This window comes from Ovis aries, chromosome 2 (assembly GCF_016772045.2).
Source record: "Ovis aries strain OAR_USU_Benz2616 breed Rambouillet chromosome 2, ARS-UI_Ramb_v3.0, whole genome shotgun sequence".
Classification (NCBI taxonomy): Eukaryota; Metazoa; Chordata; class Mammalia; order Artiodactyla; family Bovidae; genus Ovis; species Ovis aries.
Genome location: NC_056055.1, coordinates 42,414,350 through 42,433,982, shown reverse-complemented (window position 1 = coordinate 42,433,982; position 19,633 = coordinate 42,414,350). Strand labels below are relative to the sequence as shown.

The 19,633-nt window shown below is 45.0% G+C and overlaps 1 protein-coding gene and 1 non-coding gene across 2 annotated transcripts in view; one reads left to right on the top strand and one right to left on the bottom strand.

Annotated features, from left to right (window-relative positions):
• The window catches only part of LOXL2 (lysyl oxidase like 2), a 113,071-nt gene that overhangs the window by 67,496 nt on the left and 25,942 nt on the right, over positions 1–19,633 (bottom strand). The window contains exons 2-3 of the mRNA XM_042243127.2: positions 13,242–13,666; positions 4,077–4,252 (exon numbers count right to left, since the gene is read on the bottom strand). Coding sequence (XP_042099061.1) covers positions 4,077–4,252; positions 13,242–13,596 — 531 coding nt within the window. The 5' untranslated portion in view covers positions 13,597–13,666. The remainder of the gene's footprint in view (positions 1–4,076; positions 4,253–13,241; positions 13,667–19,633) is intronic.
• Positions 907–1,042, top strand: LOC114113400 (small nucleolar RNA SNORA2/SNORA34 family). The gene has a single exon (XR_003588436.1). It is a non-coding gene; the product is annotated as a small nucleolar RNA SNORA2/SNORA34 family (small nucleolar RNA).

The following is a 19,633-nucleotide window of genomic DNA, read 5'->3' as shown; positions in this document are numbered from 1 at the left end:
TTGGAGAATGCAAAGTTTAGAGGCTCTGGAAGTCATCTAGCCCTTGAAACCAGACTCCTCCCAGCTAACCCTCTCTGGGTTACTGTAAACTCACTTAGGATATAGGTTACTTGCCCTGGAATGATCCTCCAACTTTCCCCAAGGCATGCATCTTGTCTTCTAGGGTTATAAGGGCTTGAGAACAAGGGTCACATTTACTTACCCCAATGGTGTCCCAGACTGTGATGTGTACACAGCAGACCCCCAACAAATAAACGTCCAGAATAGAGATAGGTGCTAAGCTTTCCTATCATGGACTCTCAGCCCTTCCGCAACAAGAAAGTTCTCTCTAAAATATTTTTTCCCCGGTCATTTCTCTGCCTTTGCCAGACAATAAAGGTTTTAGTTTCTCTGTGACCCATCTTATTTACTCTTTATTTTAAAAAATATTTATTTATTGGGCTGAGTCTATCTTTGATCTTCACTGCAGCATGCAGGATCCTTAGCTGCGGCATGTGAACTCTCAGTTGTGACATATGGGATGTAGTTCCCTGACCAAGGGTTGAACCCGGGCCTCCTGCATTGGGAGCATGGAGTCTTAGCCACTGGACCACCAGGGAAATCCCTTATTTCCCCTTTAAAGGCTAAGCATTAGAATTGGATCCTAGAGGTAATTTCATAAATACTTCTCTGTTGAAGTGCCCTTCACAGAGTTCTTTTTCATTACTTTTTTTTTTTCTTCCCTAGCGGCAGATGGGTCTTCTCATTTTTCCAGCCCAAAATCCACTGGCATTTTGGCCTATCCACATTTGATTCATGCTAGCAGTGACTTTCTCATGCCTGGAAGCCTAGATCTCCGTTTGACAATCCAAGCGGATTATCCCAAGGATGTAGGATGAACAAAAGCCCATTAAAGATGTCACACATTTGACCTTGAATCAAGGCCAGCAGTTTGCTAAAGTGATTGTTTCAAGCAGAAGCCTGAAGAAATCTCTATCTATGATCTGTTGGCCACTTCAGAACTTTCCTAATGGAATGGTCAACTCATTAGAAAAAAACAATTCAGTCACTGATGATAGATATGGGCTAATACTTATTTGTAGTTGATTAATATTGGGATTCCAAAATTCAGAGATCCCTGATTTAACTTGCTCATTAGAATGATAATATTGCTAAATCTAATTACTACCAAAAAAAAAATGCTGTGGACACCCCCCCCCCCAAATTGTCACACATAAATTCATAGTCCTATTAGGCAAGGCGATACTATGAAGGAATGATTTGCTTCTGTGCATTTCTCATTGCTATTTAGCTTGATATTTTATCCTAGGATCTTCTTCACCTGCCTTCCCAGGTGGCTCAGTGGTGAAGAATCTGCCTGCCAAGTAGGAGACAGTTTCAATCCCCTGGAGAAGGAAATGGCAACTCAGTCTAGTATCCATGCCTGGGAAATCCCATGGACAGAGGAGCCTGGTGGTCTACAGTCCATGGGGTCGCAAAAGAGTCAGACACAACTCAGTGACTAAACAACAATGATGAATTCTTCACTTAAAAGGATAATGTTGGTTTTCATTCCTGAGAAGAAAATTATAGGTACCTAGCATTATTTTTATTGGATACAATGGTAAACTAGATGGACCTCTGCTTTTGGGATCTCCTTTCCAATCTCATTGGAAAGATGAGATGCATTATATGAGGGGGTGGCTACTTACTTCATATGAAGTTATATAAAGAGTGGTGATGGAAAGTATGAAACTGGGTTGGGTAAGCCCACCTTCCAAATTATAACCTTCATGATAAAGCAAGATTAGCATCAGGAACCAAAACACCAGATACACAACATCAACTCTGTAACCATCTCTTCTGGTTATCCCAAATAAAACAGCAGCATTTGAAGACTGTCAGCCAGAAGTGGTCTCAAAGCTGCCGGCTGAGAGAAGGCTGGAAATCCTTTTCCACACTGTCATGGAGGTTTGGACCAGTTCCCAGCATCTCAGTGCACTCTCAGAGCATATGAGAAAGAGTGGGGCAGAGTGAGTCATGGGAGGAAAATGTAAAGACCACAGTCTGGGGAGAACTTCCTCTGAAGTCCAAATAGGGCAATTTCAAGAATCAACTCTCTTCTGCATTAGTCTGGGGCCAGCTGGAAACTACAGCACAGAAAAGGCTCCTTGTCCTGGATTCATAGAAGATCCCGTAGTGCCTTGGGGGTGACATCCAGCACGTTCCTTGAGGAAGGAGTCTTGGCTGCCTCCTCCTCCTGCCCTAAGCCCCACATAGAGGAGAGCATTAAATGTTTGTTCACTCTATTCTTTGGCTGGAGCACTTGGAAAAAAGATAAATCTGAAATTTAGCCATAAATATAGAAGAAGGATCACAGGCTCTTTTGCCATCCCCAAATGTTGACTTGGGCTGGCAGCATCAGAATCATCTGAGAGAGTTAAAAAAAAAATAAGCTGTTCTCTTAGTGGGAGACCCTCACTTAGGAGGTCTGACGTGAGGTTCCAGTGCATTTTAAAAGTGATTCTGATCCCCTGCTAGTTAGAGGACAATTGTCCTATGACAGCCAGCCTCCATCCAATATGATCCCCAATGACCTCTACTTTCTGGAGTCATATCTTTGGGTAATCTCCACCCACAAGGCATACTGTTGGTGTGAATGACCAATAAAATACAGCAGAAATGATGGACCATCACTTCTGAGATGAGGTTATAAAAAACATGGCGTCCATGTTTTGTCCTCTCTCTCTCTCTCTCTCTTTTGAGTCATTCACTCTAAAGAAAGACAACCACTGTATCTTAAGGATGTTTAAGCAGCCTATAGGGCAATTGTATGGAGAGGACCAGAGGGCTCCAGCTGACAGCCAGAAGAAAGCTAAGGCCTGCCAACAACCACAGGAGTCAACTTGGGAGCGGAGTCCCCAGTCCTAGTTGACAACATGACTGCAAACTCACGAGATGTTCTGAGAAAAATCAACTGGCTGACCACTCCTGGCTTCCTGACCCTTAGAAACTATTCGAGATAATCCATGTTTGTTGTCTGAAGCTTCAAAATATAAGGAGCAGGGAGGTAATCTGTTACACTGCAGTTGCTAGCTGATACATTTCCCGAGCCCAAAGGGCAAGCTCCTGAACAGAGCGCAGTCTTCCCATGACCACCTTTCTACCTTCATTTCACACTATTTCCAGATTCAGGATCCACAGCCTTGAGTGGTATTGACCTGCTTAGGCCCAGTTCACAGAGAACTCTATGCCTCTGTGTCTTTGTCTAAGCTGTTCTCTGTTTCTGATGGCATCCCTTTCTTCAGAAATGCTTCCTCAACTGCCCTGGCACCAAATGATGAGTTTAGGTCCCCTCCCCTCCAAGTGATCACACACACTTCTTAGAATCATAGGTGAAAAGTGAGTTAAATGGAAGAAGGGAGACATTCACCTGAAAGAGTCATCAAGAGCACATGAACTTATCAGAAAGAGAAACACCATATGATATCACCTATATGTGGAATGTAAAATATGACGCAAAAATGAATCTGTCTCTGGAACAGAAACAGACTCACAGATTTGTGGTTGCCAGGGGAGGGGCAGGTGCGGGAGGGATGGAATGGGAGGCTCGGGTTATCAAATGCAAACTATTACACTTGGGATGGATAAACAACAAGGCCACATTGTGTAACATGGAGCCCAGCTTGGCACTCTGTGATGACCTAGAGGGGTGGGATGGGGGGAGGGGAGGCAGGCTCAGAGGGAAGGAATATATGTACTTAATTGTAACTGATTCACATTGTTGTATGGCAGAAATCAACACAAAATGGTGAAGCAATTTAAATTAAATTGCTTTTAATTTAATTTTTTAAATAAATAAAAATTTTAAAAAGATTTTATTACATAGACAGGGAATTATATTCATCCTGTGACAAACTATAATGGAAAAGAGTATGAAAAAGAATATATATATGTGTGTGTTGTGTATATGTGTATATATATATATGTATATATATATATATATAAAGCAATCACTTTGCCATACAGCAGAAACTAACACAACACAGTAAGTCCACTATGCTTCAGTTGAAAAAAACAAAAAGCACATGACTTGCCTCTATGTTGTTGACCAGCGAATTGTCAAACTTGAACCCAGGAATTCTTTTCTCACTGCACACCACACCCACATCTTCCGTGTGCTTACAGTCGGTGACACCCCAGCCATTGGAGGAACAGGCTGCAAGGGTTGCCTCGCCGCCGGTGCAGTAGACATTGTCCAACCAGATGGGCCCTGAAGGAAGCAGAGAAGAGAGAAGCCAAGATCCACATCAGAGTAGGTCTGAGTCTTTGGGCTCAGTCTTTGGGCTCATTTGGGCACCAATGATGTACACAAAAACAGGAATTTTCCCTAATTTTGGCAGCTGTGTGGGGTCATCAATTGGTTTTCAGTGTGTTGAAATACTTCATACAGTTCAAGACCCTCCTGGATTCCCCTGGCAGAGGGATGTGATATAGGGATGTGGTGGATTGAAAATGATTGGAGTAGAAATCAGATTTAAACCCAAAGTAACATGGTATAACGGAAAGAACAGGGACTTTGGACCCTAAGCTGTTTGATACTAATTCCGGCTCAGCCACTTAGCTCCATAACCCTAGTCAAAGCTTCCTTTTCTCATTGGTAAAGTGGGGATAATAATGACACTTGAATGGCAGGGCCATGTGCAGATTAGAGATAATACATGACACATGCCTCGTTTATTGTTAGTCCAGAGTTACTTAAAAAAATGGTGATGATGAATTTCCCTGGTGGTCTAGTAGTTGAGAATCCGTCTGCCATTGCAGGGACACCAGTTCAATTCCTGGTCTAGGAAGATCCCACAGGCCATGGGGCAACTAAGCTCGTGTGCCACAACTACTGAGCTGGCAAACCACAGCTAGAGAGTAGCCCCTACTCTTCACAACTAGAGAAAGCCCATGGGCACCAAGGAAGACCCAGAGCAGCCAAAAATAAAACACTGTTTTTAAAACAGTGATGATGATGGTGATGGTATTAGTTATGCTCAGAGAAGGCAACTCACAATGTGAGGTCATCTCCCTAAACCCAAAATCCTGGTGCTTTCAGGGCTCTTCCTACTTCCTGATGTTTCCCATCCACTGATTCAGAGATGGTCCAGCAAGCACAGGGCCTCCTCCTCATGTTTCAGAAGTCAGGCGAAGGCAGGGCTGGTTTGTAGCCAGGCAATCTGTCTGGGAGTCCCTAGTGGGTCTCTGCTCACCTCCTGTGCATATTTACCTGACTTATAGCAAGCAGGGAATTCCAAGTGCAAAATGCTAGAGGGTTAACCACAACAAGACACAATCTCACGCCCACTAGGATGGCTACTGCCAAAACAAAAACTAAAACAGAAAATAACAAGTGTTGGCAAGAATGTGGAGAAACTGGAACCCTTGTGAACCGTTGGCAGAAATGTAACATTGAAACAGAGGAGCTCAGGTTCTTTGCATGTTGGTGCAGAAAGAATTCAGTGAGAGGCAAAGTGATAGGTAAGAGACAGATTTAAAAATATAGGATGCTGGAACTTCTTTGGTGATCCAGTGGTTAAGACTCTACCTCCCACTGCAGGGGGCACAGGTTTGATCCCTGGGTGGGGAACTAAGATCCAGCATGCTGGACTGTGTGCCTGCCTCCCTCAAAAAAAAAAAAAAAAAAACAAAACCACCTAATATCAGATGTTTGTGAGAGACACAAGCAGGCAGGCAACGGAGCAATGACCCAAGAGCTGGACAGGCTACATTTTTATAGTCAAAGGAAAAATGGGGATGGGAGAAGACCACCTTCTTCCTCATTCTTGGGTAGATGTCAGGCGTCTATCATCAGCTCCTCTTCCACATCAAGTGGGGGAGATTTTTGTCTCATTGTGGCCCAATCAGCCCAACCTGTCATGGTACTACGTTAATTAGCAAAAAGGTAGTAGCATAAGCTAAAATATGGTAAGCCATGTCAGGTTTCAGTATAATGCGTGTCTTTTATTTGGGAATGTCTTCTTTCTCCCATATTTTTGTTTTTAGTGTGCACAGAGGAGCATGACCTAGGGATCATTAACTTATTGACCCCAATGGCAGGATGCAGGTTTCATTTTTCTGCCATTGTTTTATTGTCTTGAGGGCTGGCTCATGCTTCTATTGCACAGTTTTGTTGCTAAGCAAATCTGCTTTCTTGAGTGATCATTAACTTACAGGGGTCTTCCAAAGTTCCCTTTCTATCTATGAGCTCTTAGTGGGATTTTAAAACTATTTGATTATCTTACCTTATCCCTATCAGACTGATGCAGCCCTTATAGGAACACAGGGTGGTTCCTCAAATTAAAAATAGAATTACTATATATCTAGCAATTCCCACTTCAGGGAATATATATATTCAAAAGAATTGAAAGCAAGGCAGCAAAGAGATATTTGCACACCCATGTACATCACAACATCTTTCACAATAGCCCAAACGTAGAAGCAACCTAAGTGTCCGCTGACAAACTGTACACTGGAATATTACTCAGCCTTAAAAAGGAAAGGCATTCTGTCACTTGCGACAACATGGATGAACCTTGAATTCCTTATATTAGGTGAAATAAATCAGTTGGGAAAAGGCAAATACTGTATGATTCCATATATATAAGGTACTGCTGTTGCTAAGTCGCTTCAGTCGTGTCCAACTCTGTGTGGCCCCCATAGATGGCAGCCCACGAGGCTGCCCCATCCCTGGGATTCTCCAGGCAAGAACACTGGAGTGGGTTGCCATTTCCTTCTCCAATGCATGAAAGTGAAAAGTGAAAGTTAAAGTGAAGTCATTCAGTCGTGTCTGACCCTCTGCAACCCCATGGACTGCAGCCTTCCAGGCTCCTCCATCCATGGGATTTTCCAGGCAAGAGTACTGGAGTGGGGTGCCATTGCCTTCTCTGATATAAGGTACTGAGAGTTGTCAAAATCACAGAGACAGAGAGTAGAATGGTGTTTACCACGGGTTGGGTTAGGGGGTATTGAGGAGTGGTTATCTAATGGGTATAGAGTTTTAATCCTGCAAGATGAAAAGTGGGTCCACAAGGCCATGAATGTACTTAACAGTACTGAACTGTACCTTAAAAAACGGTTAAGATGGCACCTTTTATGTTATATGTACTTTACCACCATTAAAATAAAAAAAATTTTAAGTGCTAGAGTGGTTTCAAGTAGTGATTTTTATAAGCATCACTACACAATGAAAAAAAACAGAATCAAAATTCTCCTTTTTCTCATGACTCCAGAAGGACTCTACAGTAGAGTGGAGTCAGAAAACCTAGGTTCCAATTCTCTCTGCATCAGGACTTCCCTGGTAGTCCAAAGGTTGACTCCGCACTTCCAGGGAAGAGGGCATGGGTTCCATTCCTGGTCAGGAAATAAACACCCCGCATGATGTGGTACAGCCACAAAAACAAAACAAAAAAACAAATGCCCTCTGCCTCAGGCATGGTTACCATGTGACTAGGTCAACTACTTCACCAAGCCCATTCCTCAAGTGAAAACAATGATACTAACAAACAGGTCGCCATGGAGATTCAATTAATTATGAATGCGCCTAGTATGTATACACCTTCCCTTTCTCCTTCCTCCTCCCAGTAAGTCAGAAAAAAATGAATTCTGCTGCTTCCATGCTGCAATGAAAAAGCAGATAAAAACACTCCCATTGTAAAGATGAGAAAACCAAGGAAAATCTGAGGTTCTTCAAGGTCAGAGGGAACCTCGGGTCAGCCTCTGGACTTTGAGGCCCCAGATGAAATGCGTCTGCTATGACAGATGGCAGCTCAGGGCTCAAACGAGAGAACCTCAGATGCATTGAGGGGAAACAAAAGGCTTATTGAAAACATCTGGGCTGAGGTTTTCCAACTACTTTCTCAATTTGGCTTCGTTTCCAAGCCATCAAGCTCCACTGAAACACATGCTCCCTAATCGATTGCTGTTTCAACAACAAACCACTGTTTGTCTTGCTAAGTACTAGCAACGGAAAAGACCCTCCACATTTGAAGCGGGGCCTCTTCTATGGAACAGTCTTCTGAAAAGCTGCTGAGTGGACAGAGACGGTGAAAAGAAACAGAGAGAGAAACCACCCTGACTAAGGGGATGGAAAATAGGACAACATTTAGCTAAAAGTACCAGTAGGAGCTGCAAAACAGATGCCCCAGGGCGTGTTTCATTTTTTGATAAGGAGCATTTGAAATTAGCACCCTGTTGGCTCAGAAGGTAAAGAATCCGCCTGCAGTGCAGGAGACCCAGGTTCGATCCCTGGGTCCAGAAGATCTCCTGGAGAAGGAAATGGCAACCCACTTCAGTATTCTTACCTGGAGAATCCCATGGACAGACGAGCCTGGCGGACTACAGTCCATGGGGTTGCAAAGAGTTGACGCAACTGAGTGACTTTCACTTTCATTTGAAATTAGCACCCTGGAGCATTAATGCTAACTATTACCCCAAAGAGCTGCTTTCTTAAGAAGCGTTGACTCATCCCCAGTAAGTCTACCTTCTACACAATCCCACCAGTTACCTTCTTAGACAGTGGGAATGTTCATTTCTACGTGGCCCAAGATGACATCACCATGCCAGGTAAACTAATTTGGCCTAATTTCATGACATTTTTTTCCCTGGTGTGTGCTCAATGCCTAACAACTAAATTGTTCTGATTCCAAAGCAACCAACTCCAGTTTTGCTGCTGGAATGCCCGGTGGTTTGGGAACAGTTCAGTACATGCCATCTGAGAGCTGCTAGGAAAGTGCCATACGGACACAGATGGGGCCCAAACTGTGGACGTAAAATGCCAGTCGTGGACTTCCCTGGTGCTCCAGGGGTTAAGAATCTGCCTGCAATGCAGGGGATGTGGGTTCGATCCCTGATAGGAGAACTAAGATCTCACACACTACAGGGCAACTGAGCCCATGGGTCACAACTAATGAGCCCACATACCAAAACTAGAGAGTCTGTGTGCCGCAACAAAAGACCCCTCATGATGCAACGAAGATTCTGTGTGTTGCAACTAAGACCCAATGTGGTCTAATTAATTAATTTTTTAAAATGCCAGATAATCAGAAGCAAAATTTCAATTTACTCCTTCCACTCATTTACCCTAAGAAGATGCTTCTCCTGATGAAAGGAGAAGAGATATACCAACAAGTTAGCAGATCATTTGGAGAGAAGAGATCATAAATATAATTCTGTTTGAAGTCCAGCATTCCCCTGGCTGTCGGGGCAATGGAGATGCTTCAAGCTAGGCGCTTCAGGGCCGCATTGCAGTCATCTGCTGGCTTCATCACTCTGATCTGAAGAATGATGCAGTGAGGGGGGATTACATTAAACCTCAGATCTGAAGACACGCAAAGGAGAGCAAACATCTGAGGTTCAGGAGGCTGTGATTCCATCCAGAGAGTGAGAAATGGGGCAGCTGTCCCCTCCAGAACTCTCTAAAGGCCCATGAAGTCTCTAAGCTCAGAGATGCTTTGGAAGAAAAGATCTATTGACAGGCTGGGCTGGAAACCTGGAATATCTCTGGTGCTCTCCCTGGCTTCATTACTACAGCCTGAACTTGAGAAGTTCACCTACAGTGTTTCTGATTCATCCAAAGAGCTGTCTAAATGCCATCAGACCGCATCCCAGGGCACGGGTCACTATGTCAAGTACTCCTTGCCAACTATTTTCTGCTTTGTTTTGGCCACATTGCACAGCATGTGGGATCTTAGTTCCCCAACTAGAGATCAAATCTGTACCCCCTGCATTGGAAGCACAAAGCCCCAACCACTGGACTGCCACGGAAGTCCCTTGCCAACTGTTTTTAATATTTTTCAAAATCAAACTGAATCAGCATTGGTGGTATAATGGTGAGCAAAGCTGACTTCCAAATCAAACTGAATCATGATTAATTAATATTGACTGAATGTTCACCATGCACCCAATGTTAAAAATCCTAAACTGATGCTGATGAGATTCAAATATATTTTATACCTAAAGGGTCTCTTGGGATAAACCAACTACCACTTTACATAGACAGGATAATGCTTAAAGTCCTAGAGACAGGACAGTTAAAAAAAATTTTTAGCATCTCTTTCTCCCTTCCTCTCTTTGATACCTATTCTTTCCTAAGTCTTGATGGTCTCAATATCCCCAGAGAGGACCCTTCAGTACTCTTAGTTTGACACCTTCTCTCTCCAATGACTCTCCTCATCCTACATCAGCTAGTATCCCATGGTCATAGCTTAGACCTTGAATTACAAACTATCTCACCTCTTCGCCAATCTCCATTTCAAGACTTCTAGTGTGTATCTGTGTCCATGAGCCCACCTTTCTAGCACATTCCTTCTACTACTGCAATCTCAGCTCGCAATCTGTTGATCCTACCAGCTTTCCCCAGTCCTTCAATGGCTTCCTGGAGTACCTTGTTACTACTCAACTTGGACTCCATGGACCTTGATTTTAATCATTCCCTTGAAAATTCCCTCTACTCCTATGAACTTCTCCATTCATCATCCTTAGATGGCAAAGTCTGAGCCATGCTAACTCACTTCTCTAGCTACCCCATACCTGCTCCTGAGCAGGTGAGTGGGGGATGGGGGAAAAAAATTATGCCCATCTTACCTGATGGCAGGTAAATTTTAAGTTTAGGTAGAAAGAAAATAAAGATGTCACTAGAAGAACCCCAAAGTCATTGAAAAATATGTGTTATAAAATAATCAGGCTTAGAGAGCCTGGAATAGAAAACATAAATCTGATGTTATCTCTAGATCCCTCAGCAAGCAGAAAAAAAAGAGAGATGTGAAAGGATGGAGAAGTTATCCAGAGTTTTTGTAAAGAATACAGGAAATGAGTTTTAAAAGCCTAGCATGACAGTCCATGGGGTCGAAAAAGAGTCAGACATGACTTAGCAACTAAACAGCAACGCCAAAAAGGTGCAAATACATCTTTGCTGCTTTTTCTTGAAACACAGTAAGGAATGCAGAATCAGCTTTAGAGAACAGTTTACACTACTGCAGCCTCTTGATCCAGTTATCCCAAAAGGTCATATTTAATGACACAGAAGTGAGACATGTATGAGATGAGATTTCCTCTCTCCTAGAATTTCTAGAATAACTGAAGGCCAGGGTTAGGAGGGACTAGAACAGTGATCAATTTCAGGGACTCCCAAACCTGGCTACATGTACAAGCACATTCAAAAGTCACAGAGTCCAAGACTCCATCTAGACTTTAACCCAGAATATGGGGAGTTAGCTCCCTGGAAGAGTCTAATGCCATCAGTGTGGCTGGTGGCTCAGAAGATAAAGAATCTTCCTGCAAAGCAGGAGACCCAGGTTTGATCCCTGGGTCTGGAAGATCCCCTGGAGTAGGAAATGGCAACCCATTCCAGTATTCTTGCCTGGAGAATTCCATGGACAGCGGAGCCTGGTGGGCCACGGTCCACAGGGTCGCAAACAGTCGTATATGACTGATCGACTTTCACTTTTTACCAATTTACCCAACAAGAGTTTGGGGACCTCTGCTTGAGTCCAGCAGCCATGCTAACACCTGGGCAGCCACTCAGCCAAGTGGACAAGGTGCTTTGCTTTACTAACCTCCAGCTAGGAGGGGTCCTCTACCTGGAGATTTTATTTATTTTTTGGCTGCACCATGTAGCATGCAGGATATCAGTTCCTTGACCAGACATGGAACCCATGCCTCCTGCATTGGGAGCATAGAGTCCTAACCACTGCATCACCAGGGAAGTCCCTGGAGATTTGATTTTATCTTTAATACTTATTTATTTACTTGGTTGCATTGGGTCTTAGTTGAGGCATTCAGAATCTTCATTGCATTGTGTGAGATCTTTCATTGTGATGTGTGGGCTCAGTAGGTATAGGGCATCGGCTTTGTTGCTCAGTGGAATGTAGGATCTTAGTTCCCCAACCAGGGATCAAACCTGCTTCCCTTGCATTGCATGGTGGATTCTTAACCACTGGACTACCAGGGAAATCCTGAGATTTTATTTTTAAATAATGCCTTTGGTCCTTATCTACTTTCCCACTTAGGACCACAGACTATGACAGTTTCAAGAGTTCTTAGCCCAACTTCCTAGTTATCCAAGGAGGATAAGCATCTTCCTGTAAAGCCTAGAGTTAGTTCAGTCAATACAGGATGGAGCCCCAGGTTCTGGGCTCCACCACCTGCCCTCCCTCAAAATTACCTCCCCCCATTTTTTTTCAGTGTATTTACTGAGCTTATCATAAGTGGAAATAAGCCAATCAAAGTGAAAAACTTGACACTTCCCTGGTGGTCTAGTGGCTAAGTAAGCCTTCTGGCTCTCAGTGCAGGGGGACTGAGTTCAACTGCTGGTCAGGGAACTAAACCCCACAAGCTACAACTAAGAGTTTGAATGCTGTCAACTAAAGATCCTGCATGCCGCAACCAAGACCTGGCACAGGCAAATAAATAAATAAATATTAAGAAAAAAACCCCACAAAATGGAAAACAGAAAGCAACTCTGTTCTTATCCTGGCCAAGCCCAGCATGCTAATACTAAAAGCCCTTCATGCTAATACTCTGCCCCTTCAGGAGGGTGGTAGAGTCAGGGATGCTGGCCTATGGGCAGCCCTTGTGACAAAGAGCAACAGGCTCTTTTGAGGGGATGGTTAGGAGAAAGGCACCGTGTCCGCCTGGCTGATGCAACCCCAGGCAGTGCACAAGGCTTGAGAGATGACCACAGACAGACCTTGGTCACTACCTAGGGTCACTTCCCAACCTAGTTGACTCAGGACCAGGCTGCCAAACTTTTGTGTCCTTGAACCAGGAAAGTAAAACTGAAAGTCACTCAGTCATGTCCCTCCGTTTGCCACCCCATGGACTATGGTCCACCAGGCTTCTCTGTCCATGGAATTTCCCAGGTGAGAATACTGGAGTGGGTTGCCATTTCCTTCTCCAGGGGACCTTCCGATCCAGGAATGGAATCTGGGTCTCCTGCTTCTCAGGCAGATTCTTTACCATTTGAGCCACCAGGGAAGACCCAAACCAGGAAAGTGGTGGGCAAAGCAGGACTTGGGGGAGGGTCACTGTCCCCCTCCCCCACGCCCCTGCATTCCCGCCTTCCAGCATAGACACGCAGGCTGCCCAGATGGAGTATTATCAGGGATTCCTACTTGACGGTAACCGCAGCTTCGTTTACGAGGCGACCCCCCCGGAAGCCTGTTGCCCCTCTCTCCTGTGGACCCCAGAACTCAGTTCCCCAGCGCAGAGCGGTTTACCTTCCCCTTTGCCATAGGAGGAACTGGCGGTCCAGGACTTGGCCTCCACGTAGCCCAGCTCCCGGCAGACGACGTGTGCGGCGTGGATGGTGAAGTCGTCATCGCACACGGTGCCCCACTGGCCGTCGTAGTACACCTCCACCCGGCCCTCGCTGTGCTTCCGCTTCTGGCCCGCCAGGCGCAGCTGGATCTTGACCACATCGGAGGGCACCTGAGGCCGGTGGTACTCGGGGGCAGGCTCCTGGAAGTACTCGGGGTAGTGGGGCCAGCTCTCGTACTGCGCCAGGCTTAGTGCGGGCAGGAGGGTGAGCAGGGTCAGACAGCGGCAAAGGCAGGAGCTGCCGCGCCGCTCCATCCCTGTCCTGGGGCTGGGGGACCAAATGCAGGCGGGCACGTGGCGCTCAGGACCGACGGGCAGGAGTTTCCTGGAAGAGGGGAGAGGTTCGGGTTACAGACGTCTAGGAAACGGCCAGTGATTTCATTCTCCTTTGCTTAGGATTGAAAGCTCATTCTAGATTCCAGCTTCTCTCCTCCCATTGCGCTTCAGCCAGGCAGGTCTAGGAAGTCCTACCTCTTTGCCCTCCACCCTCCGAGATCTCTGAAATGCTTTTTATCAGCACAGCTTCTGGCAGGAAACAGAGCACACTCAGACTTCATTTGAGGTGAGTTTTTAAAAAGAATATTTACAGGAATTGATAAAAAAAAGAGGTGATATCACAATGGCATATTAGCCATAAAAAAGAATGAAATAATGCCATTTGTGGCAACATGGATGGAGCTAGAGATGATCATACTGAGTGAAGTAAATCTGACAGAGAAAGACAAATATTATTATTAGACATATATTATCGGTTATATGTAGAATCTTTAAAAAGTGGTACAAATAAACCTACTTACAAAACAGAAATATAGTCACAGATATAGAAAACAAATGAATGGTTACCAAGGGGGAGGGAAGAGTAGGGATAAATTGGGAGATTGGGATTGACATATTATACACATACATATATATGTATAGATATTATATATATAACAGATAACTAATAAGGACTTTTGTATAGCACAGGGAACTCTATTCAATACTCTGTAATGATTTATATGGGAATAGAATCTAAAAAAATTGGACGTATATTTATGTATAACTGATTCACTTCGCTGTACCCCTGAAACTAACACAACATTGTAAATCAATTATACTCCAATGAAAATTGACAAAAGAGAAAAAAAGACCCTAGACAGAGATGTGGACAGAGTTCAAACAAAGGACCATGTAATAACCAAGCTGGCCAGAAGGGGTGGCTGTTATCACTGCCAGTCTTGGGGGAGGTGGAGAGAATAGCTAAACCCAGAAGGTGGCTGTTGGAGCTGAGGCTTCAGTGAAGGGTCTCAGAGCCAAATCACAGCAACAGGGGCAAGGGGAACAAGTTCTTGACTTCAGTGTCCTCGGGCTTCTAACCTCCTTCTGATGCTCCCCAGTGGGCAAACCCAAGCTGCTGAAGACAAGCTTGTCTCTTGGCGGAGTCTCTGCAGATCTGCCTCCTGGGCACGGGGAGGGTGAAGAGGGAGGCAAGCAGGCTGAAGGGAGGCATGGGGTCTTCAGCCCTCTTCCCCCTTCTCATCTCTGTGCATCTCGCTCTCTGGGGCCCAGCTCAGAGCTCGCCTTCTTGGGGACAGCACTCCTACTGAAGCAGCCCCCCAGGATCTTCCTTCCAACAGGGCTTGTTATCTAGACCTTCTCCTCACCCCTATCCCCAGACACCTTCATATGCCCAAAGAGCCTACAAACTGCTTAAGGGCAGGACTTGTATCTCCTCCTTCTTTGGCTCCTCCAGAGTAAGCATGATAGGTTCAAGGACGTGTCTATGGAATGAAAAGGTGATTTGCTCCCAGGGACTGAGTGGCTGGAAAAATGAAGACGTGAGAGTGTCTGTGAAGAGGGCTCAGGGGGACTCCCAGGTAAGGCAGCCTTCTCCCTCTGGATGTTAGCTGCCCTGAATGGAAACAGCCTCTTCCGGGTGCTGAGATAACACAACAAGACATCGAGTCTCCGCCTCTACTTGTTCACGGGATGCTGTACCCTCTGCACATATCTGAACCCTCCTATGGCTCCAGGCATTCAGACACCCCGATATGCTGCCCACACAACCCCCAGATCTCATCATGTTTTATATTCTGGATCTCAAGGTGGTTGAGGTCACTGAATGAGGAGATAGGAGGCAAAACTCCTTAAACAGTTCTAACACAGTGTAACTGAAGTTCTAACTGAACTTCAGTTCTAACTGAAGTGTAGCCCCAGGCAGCAGTCCTGAGGCACCTCTCCTGCCCTTGGGGAAGCCAAGGAGGCCTAGACAACAATTCCGTCCATTTTTAAGTTTTCATCCCTGAGGGTTGCTGGGGACTGAGTGCAGCCTGTTCTGTACACCGAGGGCAGACATAAAGGCCTTTGTGGTGAACAGGAGAAAGAAAGGTTGAGTGGCCCGTCATCAGGCGGCAAGGGAGGATAGGACAGCAGAGTTGAGGGGAGCGCGGATTCTGGAGCCAAGCAGTTTAGCTGATCATCTTTCTGATCCCAACTAGCTGTGTGACATTGGGCAAAACGCTTACCCTCTCTGTGCTTATCAATGTTCCTTATCTATAAAATGGGAATAATAATTGTATCTAGCTTCTAGAATTGTTATGAGGATTGACTGAATGGCACATAATAAGCCTTAGAGGAGCATGTGCTGAATAAACATTTTTAATTTTTGTATTTTTAAGATTGTGGTCACCATACCCAGGTGGAGTCTACTTCTAATTCCAAAATGAGGTCCTAGAGCAGAAAATAAAGTCTTAGCTCATGTACCTTGATCCTTAATTCAGAGAGATAGGAAGACAGTTTTAAAGGAACCACAGGTACTTTCTTTCATGGAAGAGGAAGCAGAGTTGAAAGATAGGGTTCCCAAAGGAAACCAGGACCAGCAGGTAAAAGCTACAGGGGAGCATCATACATTATCAGTTGAACAGGTTGTGTGCATGCTCAGTTGTATCCGACTCTGTGACCCCATGGACTGTAGCCTGCCAGGTTCCTCCATCATGGAATTTCCCAGACAAGAATACTGGAACAGGTTGCCATTTCCTCCTCCAAGAAACCGTCTTGGCCCAGGGATCAAATCCGGATCTCTTGTCTCCTGCATTGCAGGAGATTCTTTACTACTGCACCACTTGGAAAGCCATTAATCAGGTTAGGGCCAATCATATTTCTCAGTTCATGGCACATCACCATCAAGGGAAGACCAGATAACTTCCCAAGAGCAGCCCAGGGGGGATGATATAACTTGGAGAGAGGTAGTTCCATGTTTGTTGGGATGGCCTGGTCCTGTCGTGTGTGCTAGGGTGGAGATGTCAGGGCTTGGCAGACAGTCAGGACCAAGGACTTGGGAGGCCCTCTGGTTCACTGGAGGTCCAACGTCCTCATTCTGTGACTCACAGATAAGGCTAGAAAGTTGTGGGGTTCCTGTAATGGCCACTTGCAACCACAGGCTGACAGGCTAGTATGAGGCTCTGAGAGGATGCCTCATCTCCCCATCCACACTTCATTCCCATCCCAGCATGCTGCCATCCACGACTTCATCTATGCCTCACTAGAACCTTGAGGCGTTGGGTGAAAAGATGGGGATTCTTATTCTACAAGGGAGAAAATCAGGAACCAGAGAGAGAGGACTTTTCTTATTAGACTTCACCAGAGTTGCTCAGTTCATGCAGGCAAAACCAGAAGTAATCAACCCCAAGTACCAAAACATCAACAATCCATGATCACATATAAAAGCTGTCCAATTCCGCCTGGGACACAGATGCCTTTCAGCCAGTCAGTTCAGTCACTCAGTCGTGTCTGACTCTTTGCGACCCCGTGAACTGCAGCATGCTAGGCCTCCTTGTCCATCACCAACTCCTGGACAAACTCATCTCCATTGAGTCGGTGAGGCCATCCAACCATCTCATCCTCTGTCATCCCCTTCTCCTCCTGCCCTCAATCTTTCCCAGCATCAGGGTCTTTGCAAATGAGTCAGCTCTTCGCATCAGGTGGCCAAAGTACTGGAGTTTCAGCTTCAACATCAGTCCTTCCAATGAACACCCAGGACTGATCTCCTTTAGGATGGACTGGTTGGATCTCCTTGCTGTCCCAAGGAACTCTCAAGAGTCTTCTCCAACATCAGAGTTCAAAAGCATCGATTCTTCTGCACTCAGCTTTCTTTATAGTCCAACTCTCACATCCATACATGACTACTGGAAAACCATAGCCTTGACTAGATGGACCTTTGTTGGCAAAGTAATATCTCTGCTTTTTAATATGCTGTCTAGGTTGGTCATAACTTTCCTTCCAATGAGTAAGCATCTTTTAATTCCATGGCTGCAATCACCATCTGCAGTGATTTTGGAGCCAAAAAAATGAAGTTAGCCACTGTTTCCACTGTTTTCCCATCTATTTGCCATTAAGTGATGGGACCGGATGCCATGATCATACCAACATTCCTGACTTCAGTATTCCAATGATGCTTCTCTCCTTGCCCTCACTCCAGCCCTTCACGTGTCACCCATCTGATCATACCAGCCTAGACTGGCTTAAGTTTTTCCACCTCAATCAATGTGCTCCATCCATTCCCACCCTTCCCTCTAAAAAGTGGATGTCACAATCCTTCCTGTTCTTCAACATCCTTCCCAGACGTTCCTAATCAGAATCAGTGTCTTCTCAGATTCCCTTTAAAATAGGATCCTGCTTGTGCTTTACCACATTGTCATGTCAGACTCTACTGCCTGCTCAAGTCCCAGGGGCAGAAGACATCTTTGTCATTTCCACACAGTACCCTGTGTTTCTGGCTACAGCAGACTAGCTTGTAACAGATAAAGTTTCCTGCCAAGGACAACTGGAAAAGGTAGATAAAATGCAAAAAGCATGTATTTGAAGTCACTAGAGAGCTATCGAGGCAGCAAGGACTCAAGAAGCCAAGAATCCAAGAGATGAAAAGCATAGTGAGGTGAACCTGACACTTGTGTCTGCTTTTCCTCTTAAGCCACTTGCCAATTACAAGGCAGTGGCCAACAGGCTGGGAAGTTAAGTAAAACTTCAGGCATCCTCCCAGGACTAAGGGCACAGACACTGGGGTTCAGAGCCTGCCAAGGAAGAACAGTCCTGTTAAACAGCCCCAGACTTTCAGATAGGGTTTCTTAAAGAGCTAAACTCTAGAAATTAGGACAGGGTTATGCATTGGAGAAGGAAATGGCAACCCACTCCAGTGTTCTTGCCTGGAGAATCCCAGGGATGGAGGAGCCTGGTGGGCTGCCATCTACGGGGTCGCACAGAGTCGGACACGACTGAAGCGACTTAGCAGTAGCAGTATGTTCTCCATGTTAGAAAGATCTAACATCCGTATAATTGGAATTTCAAAAGAGGAGACAAAGGGCGTCTGGAAGAAATATTTGAAAAGATAATTGTCAAGAATTATATGAAGCTGATGAAAGCTATCAAGCCCAGAAAGTATAGTTTACAAAGAAAACCATCCTGGGGCACATCAAAATCAGACCATGGAAAATCCAAGACAAAGAGAAACGCTTACAAGCAGCTGGAGTATTAAAGTGTTATCTCCAAAGGAGCAACAATAAGGTTAACAGCTGGACTCTCACCAATAAACAGGAAAACAAAGAAGATAATCACATGACATTTTCAGAGGGTTGAAAAAAATAAGTCAACCTAGAATCCTGTACTGCTTGGAGAGGATAAAGGTTTTCACAGAAGTGGCGAGACTGTGTCTTCAGAGAATCCACGAGATGGAAATACTAAAGGGAGTTCCTCAGAGCACAGGACCAACCATCCTAGATGCAGAATAAAGGAAATGGAAGGGGAGGCTGTGTAGGTAAATCTGAATGAAGATCAACTGTGTAAAATAATAATGTCTCATGGGGTTTAAAATGTATGTGTCACTGGGAATTCCCTGGACCCCACTTCCATTGCAGGGTGCACTGGTTCGATCCCTGCTCAGGGAACTAAGATACTCCATACCGAATAAAAATGTTGAGTTTTAAGCCAGCTTTTTCACTCTCTTCTTTCACTCTCATCAAGAGGTTCTTTAGTTTCTGTTAGCTTTCTGCCATTAGAGTGGTATCATCTGCCTATCTGAGGTTGTACACACAATTAAATGTTTAAATGCATGCCTCTCAACATTCTGCTGTATTAATTCACTTAATGGAGTGAACACCATTATTATCAAGGCTCAGAGAGTTTTGGCAAGTTGCCTCAGTTTGCACTGTTGGTTAAGTGACAAGGCAGGCTCTGAACAAGGGCCAGAAGGGTGACCTGTGTCCTTCATCTCTCTGCTCCATGGCTCCAGTCCAACACTTGTACCATCCCCTGAGCTTCC